The sequence below is a fragment of the Drosophila willistoni genome (assembly GCF_018902025.1).
Source record: "Drosophila willistoni isolate 14030-0811.24 chromosome 2R unlocalized genomic scaffold, UCI_dwil_1.1 Seg167, whole genome shotgun sequence".
Taxonomy (NCBI): domain Eukaryota; kingdom Metazoa; phylum Arthropoda; class Insecta; order Diptera; family Drosophilidae; genus Drosophila; species Drosophila willistoni.
This window is the reverse complement of record NW_025814050.1, coordinates 14,606,207-14,619,744: the sequence shown is the minus strand read 5'-3', so window position 1 is coordinate 14,619,744 and position 13,538 is coordinate 14,606,207. Positions and strand designations below refer to the sequence as shown.

Genomic DNA, 13,538 nt, shown 5'->3' with positions numbered 1-13,538 from the left:
TTTTGTTTTCTTTGTTTTGTATGTTTTTCATCCATTCTCTCTCTCGATTCGAACAACCATTTTGTCAATCATCACATAATTTCCACATCATACAACATCTCATACATCATCATCATTTTCATTTACATCATCACCATTCTCTCTTTCTCTCTCTCTTTCTTTCTCTCTTCAACTTTCTCTCTCACCCTGTGAAAAATGTGCAAAGAAAAGAAGAAATTTGTTAATTTATTATGTGCTTTTGAGTCAACTAACTACTAGTATTTATAGTAATTGTTTTATATTCTAATATTGATCACTTACATTTTTGCATACCACAGCCATAAACGTACAAGTAGTTCCATTTCTTTTGGCGATCTCTGCTCTGTTTTTCTCTTTGTTTTGGAAATCATAGTCACCCAGCATTCAAGCAGCAGACATTCATCATACATACATCAACATACATCATGTTACGATTCATCGAGTTCCATTCAACGCTAACGTTATGTATTTAATATAGATTCTAATATTAATCTAATGAATTTGGCAAATTGTATTTCTAAGAGTTGTCATTTCCTAATTGTTCTTTGTAATTAATAAATTTAAAACCTTGATTTTACAAAAACGAATCAAAGAATGTGAACTAGGGGAAATGTTACCCCTGAAAGTATGCAATACACAATCAAAGAACTCATCTTTAACCATCTATGAACTTATTTTTAAATGTCTTATGGCTAATAAAAGGTTTTTGCACATTTCTCAGCTTCACGACCTTTAAAAACTTTCAAATAGTAGTTTAAAAAAAGGAAATTCTTTAACTATATAATATATGTACAATTTAGGGGTTAATTTTCTCTAGATTCGCCAATATAGTTCTTAAATTGAAAATTAAACTTTATTGAATTTAAAAAAAAAATCAGTTTCCGTCTAATTATATGTGACTTTTTACATTGGTAAAGCAATTATGAAATGACAACTCTTTTTTTGGGAGATGAAAAATATATTTAAAAATTAAGAATTCATTTCGAAAGAGAGAATATATTGAAAAAACAACTGCTTTTGCTTCCATGAATTCAAAATTTTTAAATTGATTGACATATCTTAGTCGACGACTATATATCTAAACTACTTTCAAAATCATTTCATTCACACACTATGTATATAAATATTTAATTTTTTTTTGTGTGAAAAGATTTTAAACGGTTAGTTTTTGCTTTTCTTAAATTTCTTTTTTCTGGTTTTGTCCCATTTTTGTTTTTTTTTTCTTTGTTTTTTTTTTATTTAGTAGTTTGTTTCGTTTTGTTGTCACGTCTTGCTTTAGGTAGTTTTTGGTTTTTGTATAAGTTAGTATGTATGTATGTAAGTATGTTTGTTTATTTGTTTGTATGTATATAATTGTGTAAAATGATTTCTAAATTAACTGCGTGTTGTATCGAGTCCTAAAAAACAGTCGTAATCGTTTGTAAATTGTCTTTATGCGCATTCTATATTACTATACTATATTAAATAATTGAAAATTGTACATACAAAAAAAGTTAAATGACAAAAAAACAAAAAAAGAAACACATACAGAAGGTTTTTTCTTCTTAATTTTGCATACCCTGGTCCATTGATTAATTTAGTGCTGTTTTTGCTTTTGTTTTTGTCTCTATATATGTACAGTATGTTGTATATAGAATACGATAATATATGTATGTATGTATGTATATATGCTGCAGGTAGTTGTTTGGTTGTTGTTGTTCTTGTTTTTTTTTGTGTTCATTTTATTTCAATATTTGTTTATTTTGAAAAAAATTGCATTTAAAAACCGGATTGTCGCAAATTCCGATACAGTTCAAAAAAAGGTTTGCCAGATTAAAAATATAATTTTTTCTTTTCAAACATCAGAATGTAAAACAATCCAGTCAAAAACAAAAATAGAATAGTAAATTGTTTTTTCTTTTTAATTAATCGTAGCGAGTTTTTTTTTATGGAATCAATAATTCGAAATTGAATTCACTTTACATATTTTTTGTTTTGTTTTGTTAGATATATAAATGTTGTGATTGGCTTTTGTATATATTTATTTTATATTGAGAAGACAAAGATCTAGATGTTTTTTTTTTTTATCAGGCAGTTTGGCTATTTCAAAATTTGTTTCAGTTGTAATGGAAATTAAAAAAAAAAAACTGTGGCTCAGAAATTGAAACTTAAAATGTTTAATTTATATTTGGTTTATTCTGTTGCCTGTTGCCCCTGCATTTGTATTTGTACGTCCCTAAGAGTCCATTTTTTGTTTCGTAATTAGTTTCATAAGTTTTTTGCAGTCGTCTTTTTTTGTTTTCGTGTTTTCGAATCCGTTTAAAATCTTTTTTTTTTATTTTGTTCACTTAATTCTATAAATCATTCGTTTCTTTTTCACTAGACATGTTTTAGATTTTTGTTGTTTCATTTTTGTTTCTTACAATTAATAATATCACACACAAGACACATGCCACACATGCGCACGGGCACACAATGAAATGAATTGTCTTTATCCTTTGATTTTTTGGGGGGGATTGGGGATGAGTAGGGGGGGAAAGAAAAATCCATTCAATCATCACATGGCACCTTTCTCTTATTCAATCGCATCGCATTTCCAGACATCCATCACAGATTCACACTAAAGTAAGGTAGATTTATTTTAAATGGAATTAAAAAAACACTTTGAATGATAATCTTAACTCTCTCGCTCTCGCTCTCTCTCTCGCTCACCTATATTTTAGTCATTCGTTAATGCCCTCTCATCACACTGTAGTCCATACTAATATCATTCATTCAATCACGTAAATCAGTCGTCCAATCTCAGATTCAATGACACATCATACATCTACATTCAGTTCTAGGATACATACATCATACATAATATTAAGACAGGCGAAAATCTCTCTCTTATTTATTATATTCTCATTCACACACAATTTCTTTCACACTATACTTTCTCTGGCATTCTTTTTGGGGGGTTTTTTTTGTCGTTTCGTTTTTCTTTTTTTTTTTCTCTTTTAGTTTTGTTTTGTTTTAAAGGGAAAGGGGGTGGAGGAATAGGAGAATACAATATTAAAGCTTACAAACTAATTCGGATTTATGGTTTCTTTGTTTTTGGAAAGGGGAAGGAGAAGGAAAAGGAGAATTTGAGTTAATGTTTCCACAATTTCTTTTTCGTTTGGTTAAATGAATTTAATGCCGATTTTTTTTTTCGTTTCTTTCTCATTAAACACTTAAAAAATAAACTCTAAAATCGGTTTTTGGACATAAATGTAAATTATAATTGTAAATGTAGGAATTGTTGACCGAAAAAAATAATAATCAATGGAAAAGTTGTCAAGCGCAGCCTGTGTTTCAGACACATTCAGAATATATATAATAACAAAGTTTGTTTTTTAAATAATTTATCAATAATTACTAGAGCTTTTTGGCTTAAAAATAAAGTTTTGTATATATATATAGTAATAACTATCTATAAACAATATGTCTTAAATTTGTTCGAATGTTGCACAGCAACAATATATATATATATATACAATATGGTAATATCGGACAAACAACACTCTTAGTAATATAAAGAATTTCGGACTGGACTGAAATGAGAATGATGTATTAAAAAAGTTGTTAAACAAGAAAAGAAAATAAATGTTGTTTTTATATGGGACAATGCATATGCATTTTGTATACAAAATGTTTGTTTATATCATGTTTATATACTCACCAGTTTATAGCTGCAAAACATATACATTTAAATTGGTATTAGTTTTGGGTGTGGGGAAACATTAACCTCATTCTCTATCTCTATGAAAATTTACTGCGCTGGAACTTGGGTATTCATTTTCTTAATCTCCTTGGCTGCCCAAGTGCATAGCATTTTGGTGCGTTGCAATTTGGAACGTTTGCCCTCAGCCAAAAATTGTGTGATAATCATATCGTCAAGCAATGGATAAAGACGTGGCCCAAACGAACTACACAAATCACCAATAAATCCGGCAGCACTGGCCATCATTGAATCAGAGACATCACCCTCTTGGGCAATACGTTTAATAAATCCAATTATATGCATGAGATGCGGTTCCATATGCAATACATCGTTATTAGCTTGCTGATCAACACCCTTAAGACCCTGAATAATGCCCGTGTAGGCTTCGAGAACACTTTCACGCAATTCATTGATATACTCGCTCATGTCGTAATTATTGGCATCAGTCTGCAAAAGAATAAGAATAAATAAAGAATTGTTAAATTGTTTTTTACCTTAAACATATTAGATTACAATTGATAAATTACCACCTTTTAGTCATTAATTACAGCTGTGTTTGTTTTTCACAATCAAGACAAGTTGTTTATATCTAAGAATCTGATATTAGAGAACCAAATTCATAAGTTCTACAGAAATATTCTCATTCAAAGTTCTTTTGTTTACTTTATCAAATTTTAACAAATGAAGAAAACAATATTAAGGAAATACTGAGCTCTGCTATTTTTGAAATAGATTAAATAATTGAATTGATTAAATTCGAGAAGCTTAAATAAATTATTATTTGTATGTTTATACTTTAAAATAGCATTCAAATGTATAAAATTTGGTAGTATAGTAAGACAATTTACAATCTATTTCGCCTAAATCGGACAAAAAAACTAAACGTGAGTTATCTTAATATCGACAACAATGTCTAGTCTTGAAATTGATAAAATTTTAAATATCACAAGACACAATTTTTTCCTATACTTACAGGTTTAAAAGAAAATCATGTCTAACAATGGTAAACTGAATGAATTTTTACTTACTTGTAAATTGGAAGCAGCTCTTAGCATTTCAAGAACCAGATTCAAATATTTCAGGAAGTCACTGCCAATGCTTAGAGCCATATCACCAAAAGCTGATAGAATTTGTGGCTTGACACTGCGATGCAAAGTTGGCTCAGCCAAATTGTTCATCAAGACGGACATTATCTCATCGCAATAGGGTACAATCAATTGTTTTAGGGCACGGCAAATGTCACCGGTTACACCAACAGCAGCACAGCACACTTGATATTCATTGTGATTCTTAAGACCCATGATGAGGACATCCTTGAAGGCTGGCATATATTTGGCAAATTGTATGCCCAAAAGTTCAACCAATGTGGACACAGCCATAAAGGCATCCTCTTGAACACCACCCGATTTGCCAGCACTCGATTGGAACATGGTCAGCAAAGAGGTCATAATGGCATCCGATATCTGTGGAGCATCCTCTTCACGTACCTTGCGCAACACCGATTGAAGTGTGGCACAGAGTAGAGATTGCAAATCATTGAACTGATGACGATCACTGTGATTATTGATATGTGTCTCCATTTGCATAACCTGATTGAGACGCTCCAAAATGACAATTGTTGTTCGCTGCACAACCAAATAGCAATCTAGTGGAGAATTCTTAATCATATCCATTAGAGCCTCGTAGGCAGCGCTACGTAAATTGGCCTGAGCACCATCGGAACGATCTGTGGTCTCCAGTAATTGTGTGATAATGACTTCAAAGTACGGCGATAGGGAATATGTTTCAGGAGTTTCTCCCTCGGCGGTCATAGCGGCTTCATAAGCAGCATTGGAGAGACCAATAAATGCCCAACAAACATTGGCTGCCACACGGGGTTCCGATTTCAGGCTAGTGACAAAGCATTCCAATAGAGTTTGCAGATATGTCTTATTAATAGCGGCCTCTGGGATAATCTAAGTAGTTTAAAATGGGCAAGAAAATCAATTAATATCGTAATGAATCTTTTCTTTCTAGATATGGTTATATAAGTTTGTACTCACATCGCAAATGCGTCCAAAGGTCCAAGCAGTTGTATCTCTGACAATGACACTCGAATCGTACATCAAGCGGATAAGAGTGGGCATGGCTTGTTCGACAAGTGGTTTCAGGGTATTTGGTTCTAAGCCATTCAAAACTGAACCGAAAGTCATAACAGCTGCATCACGATAACGCCAATTGGGCGATTCAATGTTCTCTTTGATGAATGGCAACACATGCGGAACAATCTCATCCTCACAACAAGTGGCCAAGAGCATAAGACACACAGATGAAGCTTTAGCTGGACTCCAAGTGTCCTCATCATCGCACTCATCCTGCTTGGTCAATTTTTCAACCAACACTGGTGTAAGGAATTGCAATGCGCCGCGAGCATAATGTTTGGATACACGCTGTGGCGGACGACCCGAATCGGTAGCCTCTTGACTCTCAATGGCCAAATCGATCTCCTCATCGCTAACATTCGACCAGAATTCAATACCCTGCAAGGCAATGGCATCGTTTTCTGATTTCATGGCCTCCAATGTGATGGGAAATAGAGCTTGAGCCATATATGGTTCCATAAACTGATAGTATAAGGTCATAATCTTAACCAAACATTGCATAGCAGCCACACAGATTTGGGCATCGGCGCATTGTGTTGCCTCGCACACCACTTCCATTATGAAATTTCTTTCCATTTCCTTTTCGAAATTAGCTTTTGTGAATTCCAAGGAGTTATTCAATGCCGTTGTGGCTGCCAATCTGACGTGGTTACTTGGCTCCAATTTACGCATTCCATGAATAATGGCAGTTAGCACCTGATTCGATTGATTCTCCAATACACCATATTGTATATCCTGGCAAATGTAACCAATCGCTTCCAGGGCTGATTCACGATGCATTTCACTTGATGCCTCGTTGACCACCTTATTGACGAGAGTCTGGATAAGCATGCCCCAACGATTAATGGGTAATTCAATAACGGCCACATAGGCCACACATTGAGCGGCACATGAGGGTCGTGTATTCTCAGTGCCCAATGCTGATAAAATCTACAGAAACCATAAATCTCATTATCATTTCATTCATATAACTAAATGCTAAATTTTAAATTCTTACATTATTCTTAATGAGTTCTCTTGTTGAATCGGGAAATTGATGCCAACGCTCTTGATATTGTTGGCTAACCGCCTCATCTTTGCTAGTTAAATGGTTCTTCAATTGGAGGCCAGCCGCCATACGAGCCACAGCACTATTTGTTATATTAACCAGAATTTCGGAGAGAGCCTTAAGGAACTCTGGCAAATTGCCAGCAGCTGCCTGCTCCAAAAAGTTCTTCGCCGAAAGTAGCTCATTTTTGTCTAGAAACAAACAAGAAAGACAAAACAGTAATTTAGCAAATTTCGCAAAAATAAACATTGATTCAAAGAAATAATGATGTAAGGCAAGTTCAGAAAGACATCATGTATCCTAATCTAAGGAGCACCTTATGTTGTTCTGCTTGGCGACATTATTTCATGGTTTTAGTAATATTGAGAACTATGATAAGGTCGGAAGTTAAGCGCCCCGGGCGGCAGTTATGGTATGATCACAAATGAAATCTTAAAAAAAGCTATGAACGGGGGTTATTCCTAATTTAAAACAAAGTTTTTAATTTATTTGGAAACATGCATTTAGCCCCTAAAGCGTCATTTTCGGCCCTGAATATGTGGATTACATTTGGAAGTGAATTCTGACTTATGTTTTGGAAATTGTGTAAAGGAATTACCTAAACAAAGGGAAACATTTACACATATATATATAAAGTATGAATAAATGAAAATGTAAAAAAGACAGCATTGGATCAATTTATTAAATCAAGATCCATAAAACTTCACACTTTATTAAAAGTTTATTAACTACATTTGTAGGTTAAGTTCTATTCTTCGCCATTTTTTAAGCTATTTAAAAATCCTTAATCAGTAGAACAATTTGGCATAAGCATAATTGTATATACATATGTATGTACGTACATACTTATGTACATATAAATGTATGTATTTATGTACATTTGAGTGTATTAAAGCATACAAGCACATGCACCTCTATATGAAATATACCCGCCATACATAAGTGTGCGTGTGTGTGTGCCCCTAGCAACCATACATACATATATACATTCCCATGCGATTACAACCCTGCGCAACACATACATATGTATGCATATAACGCGCGCTCCTCCCGCCACCAGCAAAAAAAAATGAAGAGAAAAAAGATAAAATAGCATAGAACACAAGGTGTCCCTGAACGAAACCCAATGTAATTCCTTTGAATTTTCAGCAAATTCCACTCACCTGGCGATACTGTCTTCTCCAAAATGGCAATTAATTGTCGCGTAATATCGGAAGTCATTTTTGCGCTTTTTTTGCTTTTTCTTTTTGTTTTACTTTACTTTCTATTTCGTCGTCAACGTCGTGCGTAGAGAATGTTGATAGGGGGAAGGAACGTGTATGTGAGGGTATTTTTCTTCGTAATCCTGCTTTTTAGTATAGCTATATATGTAGTTGTTGTCGAGCAGCTGCAAAAAATGTTTGGTATTAAGAATTAATATCGTATTTTTTTTACTTTGTGTTTTTTTTTTTGGTTTTTGTTGAGAGATTGCAACACCTTGAACGTCACAGAAATTGATTTTTTTCTCTCTATTTTGCACACACACATTTGAAGTAAATCCACACAGTTACTCAATTCCAATCATTTTTTGAGTCACCGTTGTGTCTGATATTTTTCTTTTTTATGACACCTGCAAAAAAAGTTTTAAGATTATTTACCACGTTCGCGAATGTTGAATAAATTTATTTAAGATTATGTCAAAATTGAGTTACGAAAAGCTGATGGTTTGTGGCTGAAATTGGAAGCAAACCAGGCCGGTTCTGAGTAAAAAATTAAAGTAGCCCTGGAACACGGCGCTTGGTTTGCCCAAGGTGACAGTTACAATTTGAATTTTTTAACTTACTTGCCAAAATGCCGTACTACTAGTTTTTAAGGTCAAGTCGAAGCACATTAACAATAATAACTAAATATTCAATAGTTTATTTGTAAAAAACAAACAAATTTTTATCATAATATACAAAATAAAGAAAACCTCAGGGCTGCAATAGAGCTGGCAAACTATCGATAGTGGGCCCATTCGATAGTTTGAATGAAAAAATTGGATATATCGATACTATCGATTGCGGTCCTTTATTTTCATTTGAATTCAAAAATAAAAATATTTCATTTTATAATGTATATATGAAGAGTAACATAAATTATAGACTTTGGTAAAAATAAGATTCACTTAATAATAAAGGTTATAATAACGCATCGCGTTACATTTGTTCGCAGAAACGAAAATATTCAATACCTCGATAGTGCCATCGATAGTTTGGCAGATCGAGTTGGCAAGTCTGTCAAGTTTTTTCTGTCATACGGCAACTCTGTTAGCAGGCAGTGCTGACGTTCAGCCAAAAAAAAAAAAACCAAGATACGAAAAGGAAACGTAGGTGGAAACAAATTTTTTAGGTGCTGGCCAAAGAAATAACAACAATTACAACAAAAACTTTTGCAGATACTGTCTATCCTGCAACAGCTGCATCCCGCTGCTGTCGGCATACCAATAACAACAACAACAATTTCGCCTTACCCTCCCCCGCAAATAATAGAGATAAAATCATGAGAATCCTGCCCAGATTGCCAATCAGAAGCTGCTGCCAACAGCTGGGAATGGTAGTGATTATGTTACATACGTTGGCAGTGGTCAATGGTTTCTACTTACCTGGCTTGGCACCGGTTAATTTCTGTAAGAAATCCGATGTCTCATCAACATGCAAGGTGTGTATGTGTGTGTATGAGTGGTTATTGCTCGTGTGTATGAGCGAATGTGTGTGTGTGTGTCTTCTGCCTTGGTGTATGTGTGTATTTGTTTTATGTTTTTAACAAATTTTCGAACAAATTGCAATGCTGATAAATTATAGTAATGGCTATCACCGCCCCTTCCCCTCCATACTCTTTGCCTGTCACTGTCATTTCCCCCCACTTCAGGCGGAAGTTAGCGATAAGGCAAACACTGGTACACCATATCCAAGTAATAGTCCAACCTACAGTAGTTTCCTTCACCACCCTCTCTTTTGTGGCCCACATGCTTAGAATCTGCTGCTGACGTCGACGTTTAGTTTTGTTCGTTTCATTCTTTTGTGTATTAGGCACGCTTCAAATATGTTTTCATATATCTACGATCGACAACCATTGGGAATTGCTTAAATTTGTCTTGTTAGTTCAGTTGGTTGGCCTACATTGCCCAACTGTAACAGTCAAATTATGTACGTAAATTGCACATTGTTCAGTCTTGAATTTAGTCTGCACTATAAAAACATGTTTAAAATTAGACCAGAATCTATTCTCTAAGCGCACGCAGCTAAATACCCTTTTATTTTCACCATAAGAGTCAATCCATTTTAAACCATATCCGATTTCATATATTTAACTTACATGAAATTTAAATATCAATCAGATAATTGCAATATTACACATTCCCAAAGTTAAAGTTTGTTTTTTAGATTTCCGTTCTGAGAATTTAAAATTAAATTTCCCTAGAAATTAATCTTCCTAGTTTTTTAAACCAATTTTTAAGCGATTTCAAAAAGTCTTATCTCAAATTTATTACAAATTTTTGTATATTTTAAAATGGTAGAAAATAAAAGAATTAAATTTCCTGTTTAGTTTCCCAATTTTACAATTTATCATCATCAAAGATCTTTTTTCAATAAATAACTTAAGGAATGAATTTTAAAAAAACCGGCAAAAGAATTATTGAATTCTAGTTTTTAAGTTTTGAATGCTAATTATAATATTGCTTTCCAATAAGACAAGATAAGATATAAATGTTGAACATTTTTTTAGGGTCATAGGATAAAAGCATTTTATAAATAAATTTCAAAAACGGTTCAGCAATTCATTTATTAATTTTAATTTATTTCCTATTTCCAGTCGGATGTTATATTGTATGTAAATCGTTTAAATACAGAAGAATCGGTTATACCCTATGAGTATCATCATTTTGACTTTTGCCTCGGTAAAGAGGAGAATTCACCAGTGGAGAACTTGGGCCAAGTGGTATTTGGTGAACGCATACGTCCTGGTCCCTATAATATTCAATTTCTGGAGAATATTGAGTGTGCCAAGGTAAGATATAAGATGAAATTAATTAGCCATAAACTTTAGTTCTATATATGTATTTATACCAAAGGCCTGTACCAAGACCTACAAGGGCGGACAAACCGACAGTGATCGTCGGATGATGGTGCTAAAGAAGGGAATCAGTTTGAATTATCAACATCATTGGATTGTCGATAATATGCCAGTGACATGGTGCTATCAGCTTGAGAATGGAAAGCAATATTGCAGCATTGGCTTCCCCATGGGTTGTTTGGTGCGTCAGGATAGCGAAGGTTGTCCCATTAATTCGATATACAATCAACCCTTGCACTATTATCCCTTCAATCATGTGGATCTTGAGATTACGTATCACAGTGGTGCTGCCGAGGAATGGGGCAGCATGGCTAGCAGTGGTCGCATTATATCGGTTAAAGTCTCACCGAAATCTATTAATCACGTGGATCCGGAGAAACCCAACTGTCAGAGCACCGAACCATTGGCCATTAAAGAGAGTTCCCTCAAGTCTGGCGAAACTTTGAACATTGTCTATACTTATGGTGTGAAATTCATACTGAATAATAATGTTAAATGGTCATCTAGATGGGATTATATTTTGGAATCCATGCCACATACAAATATTCAATGGTTCTCCATATTGAACTCATTGGTTATTGTCCTATTCCTTAGTGGTATGGTGGCCATGATTATGCTGCGTACACTGCATAAGGATATTGCCAGATATAATCAAATGGACAGCGGTGAGGATGCACAGGAGGAATTTGGCTGGAAATTAGTGCACGGTGATGTTTTTCGACCACCACGTAAAGGAATGATCTTATCGGTATTCCTTGGTTCGGGCGTTCAAGTGTTGGTCATGTCTATGATAACATTGGCATTTGCTTGCCTCGGTTTCTTGTCACCAGCCAATCGTGGTGCTTTGATGACTTGTTCCATGGTGTTGTTTGTGTCACTGGGCACGCCAGCTGGTTATGTTTCGGCCAGAATTTACAAGAGTTTCGGTGGCGTCAAATGGAAGAGTAACGTCATCTTGACCTCCATTGTGTGTCCAGGGTGAGTTGGGAATAGCTAACATTTTTGACTTATTTATTTCATTAATCGCTTCTTGTTTTAGAGTGGTCTTCTCCCTATTCTTTGTAATGAATCTGGTTCTGTGGGGTGAGAATAGCTCCGGAGCTGTGCCTTTCAGTACATTAGTTGCACTGCTGGCTCTTTGGTTTGGTGTCTCTGTGCCCCTAACATTTGTGGGTGCCTACTTTGGTTTCCGCAAGCGCGTAAGTATCAAGTGCAAATAATGATGATCATTATGTCGTAACAATAGTTATTATATGGGGCTATATATAGTATGGTGGTTATCAATTAACTAATTGAAATTGAATTTCTTTATCACAATAACATTCTCTGATATCAATTATATTTTCGTTCGATCTACAGGCCCTCGAGCATCCAGTACGTACAAATCAAATACCTCGACAGATTCCCGATCAATCCATCTATACACAACCCATTCCTGGCATTGTGATGGGCGGAGTTTTACCATTTGGCTGCATATTCATCCAGCTCTTCTTTATCTTGAGCTCATTGTGGTCGAATCAAATGTATTATATGTTTGGATTCCTTTTTTTGGTCTTTCTTATACTGATCATAACATGCTCGGAGACAACCATATTGCTATGCTATTTCCATCTATGCGCCGAGGATTATCATTGGTGGTGGCGCTCATTCCTAACGTCTGGATTTACTGCTGTCTACTTGTTCATCTACTGTTGTCACTATTTTGTGACAAAACTTTCGATCAAGGATAGCGCATCGACGTTCCTATACTTTGGTTATACGGCCATTATGGTATTCTTATTCTTCTTGCTGACGGGAACAATTGGATTCTTTGCGTGCTTTTGGTTTATACGAAAAATCTACAGTGTGGTTAAGGTCGATTAGATTTTTAGATTTTACACCACAAAACTTAACACTTAAGCAAAATGTGTGTGTGCGTGCGTGTGTGTGTGATTTCTGCGACAGTAAGACAAAATGTTTTCTGTACATTATATTGTAATTGAAGTATATATATATATATATATTTGCATATATGTCTATATATATATGTAGGTATATATGTATATAATATGTTGTAGTACGAAGCGCGCAATAATCTTTATATAAGAGAAAATGGGTAAAAAAAAGAAAAATAACCCAATTTGTATAGTTCACACTTTTCATTCTTTATTATTCTTTAGGCCCTAAAGGTTAGCAATGAATGTGTCCATTTCAGAGAGAAAGAAAAAAGTTATAATCATATTCGTAAGAAAAACGATAAAAAAACAAAAACTGTATTCAAGTTATATTCTGCTCCTATCATTAGATTCGCCTCAACTCAATTTATAGACTCGAGTTTCTGACCTTAAAGTACTTTTATGTATTTTGTAATATCCCATAGAGAGGCCTGTCTAATTAAAATTATTTAGTTTCCTTTTTTCTTGCAGTTTAAAATGTGTAATATTTCTAAATAATTAAGTTTAACTATTTAAATCTAACTTGGAAAACAAAAACTACAATAAAATAAATTATAAAATAATACAAACAAACTAAT

At 34.1% G+C, this 13,538-nt stretch overlaps 2 protein-coding genes across 2 annotated transcripts; one reads left to right on the top strand and one right to left on the bottom strand.

Annotated features, from left to right (window-relative positions):
• Positions 1-3,700: 3,700 nt before the first annotated feature.
• LOC6641998 (importin subunit beta) lies at positions 3,701-8,660 on the bottom strand. The gene is made up of 6 exons (XM_023176062.2): positions 8,569-8,660; positions 8,095-8,318; positions 6,881-7,122; positions 5,785-6,813; positions 4,771-5,697; positions 3,701-4,189 (listed from the first exon to the last, which is right to left on the bottom strand). The coding sequence occupies exons 2-6, from the start codon at positions 8,150-8,152 to the stop codon at positions 3,791-3,793; spliced, it is 2,655 nt and encodes an 884-aa protein (XP_023031830.1). The 5' UTR covers positions 8,153-8,318; positions 8,569-8,660; the 3' UTR covers positions 3,701-3,790.
• A 542-nt stretch (positions 8,661-9,202) lies between these two features.
• Positions 9,203-13,525, top strand: LOC6641997 (transmembrane 9 superfamily member 2). The gene is made up of 6 exons (XM_002064967.4): positions 9,203-9,278; positions 9,348-9,610; positions 10,766-10,960; positions 11,025-12,004; positions 12,066-12,225; positions 12,386-13,525. Exons 2-6 carry the CDS (start codon positions 9,452-9,454, stop codon positions 12,887-12,889), a joined length of 1,998 nt encoding a protein of 665 aa, XP_002065003.1. The 5' UTR covers positions 9,203-9,278; positions 9,348-9,451; the 3' UTR covers positions 12,890-13,525.
• Positions 13,526-13,538: the final 13 nt, after the last annotated feature.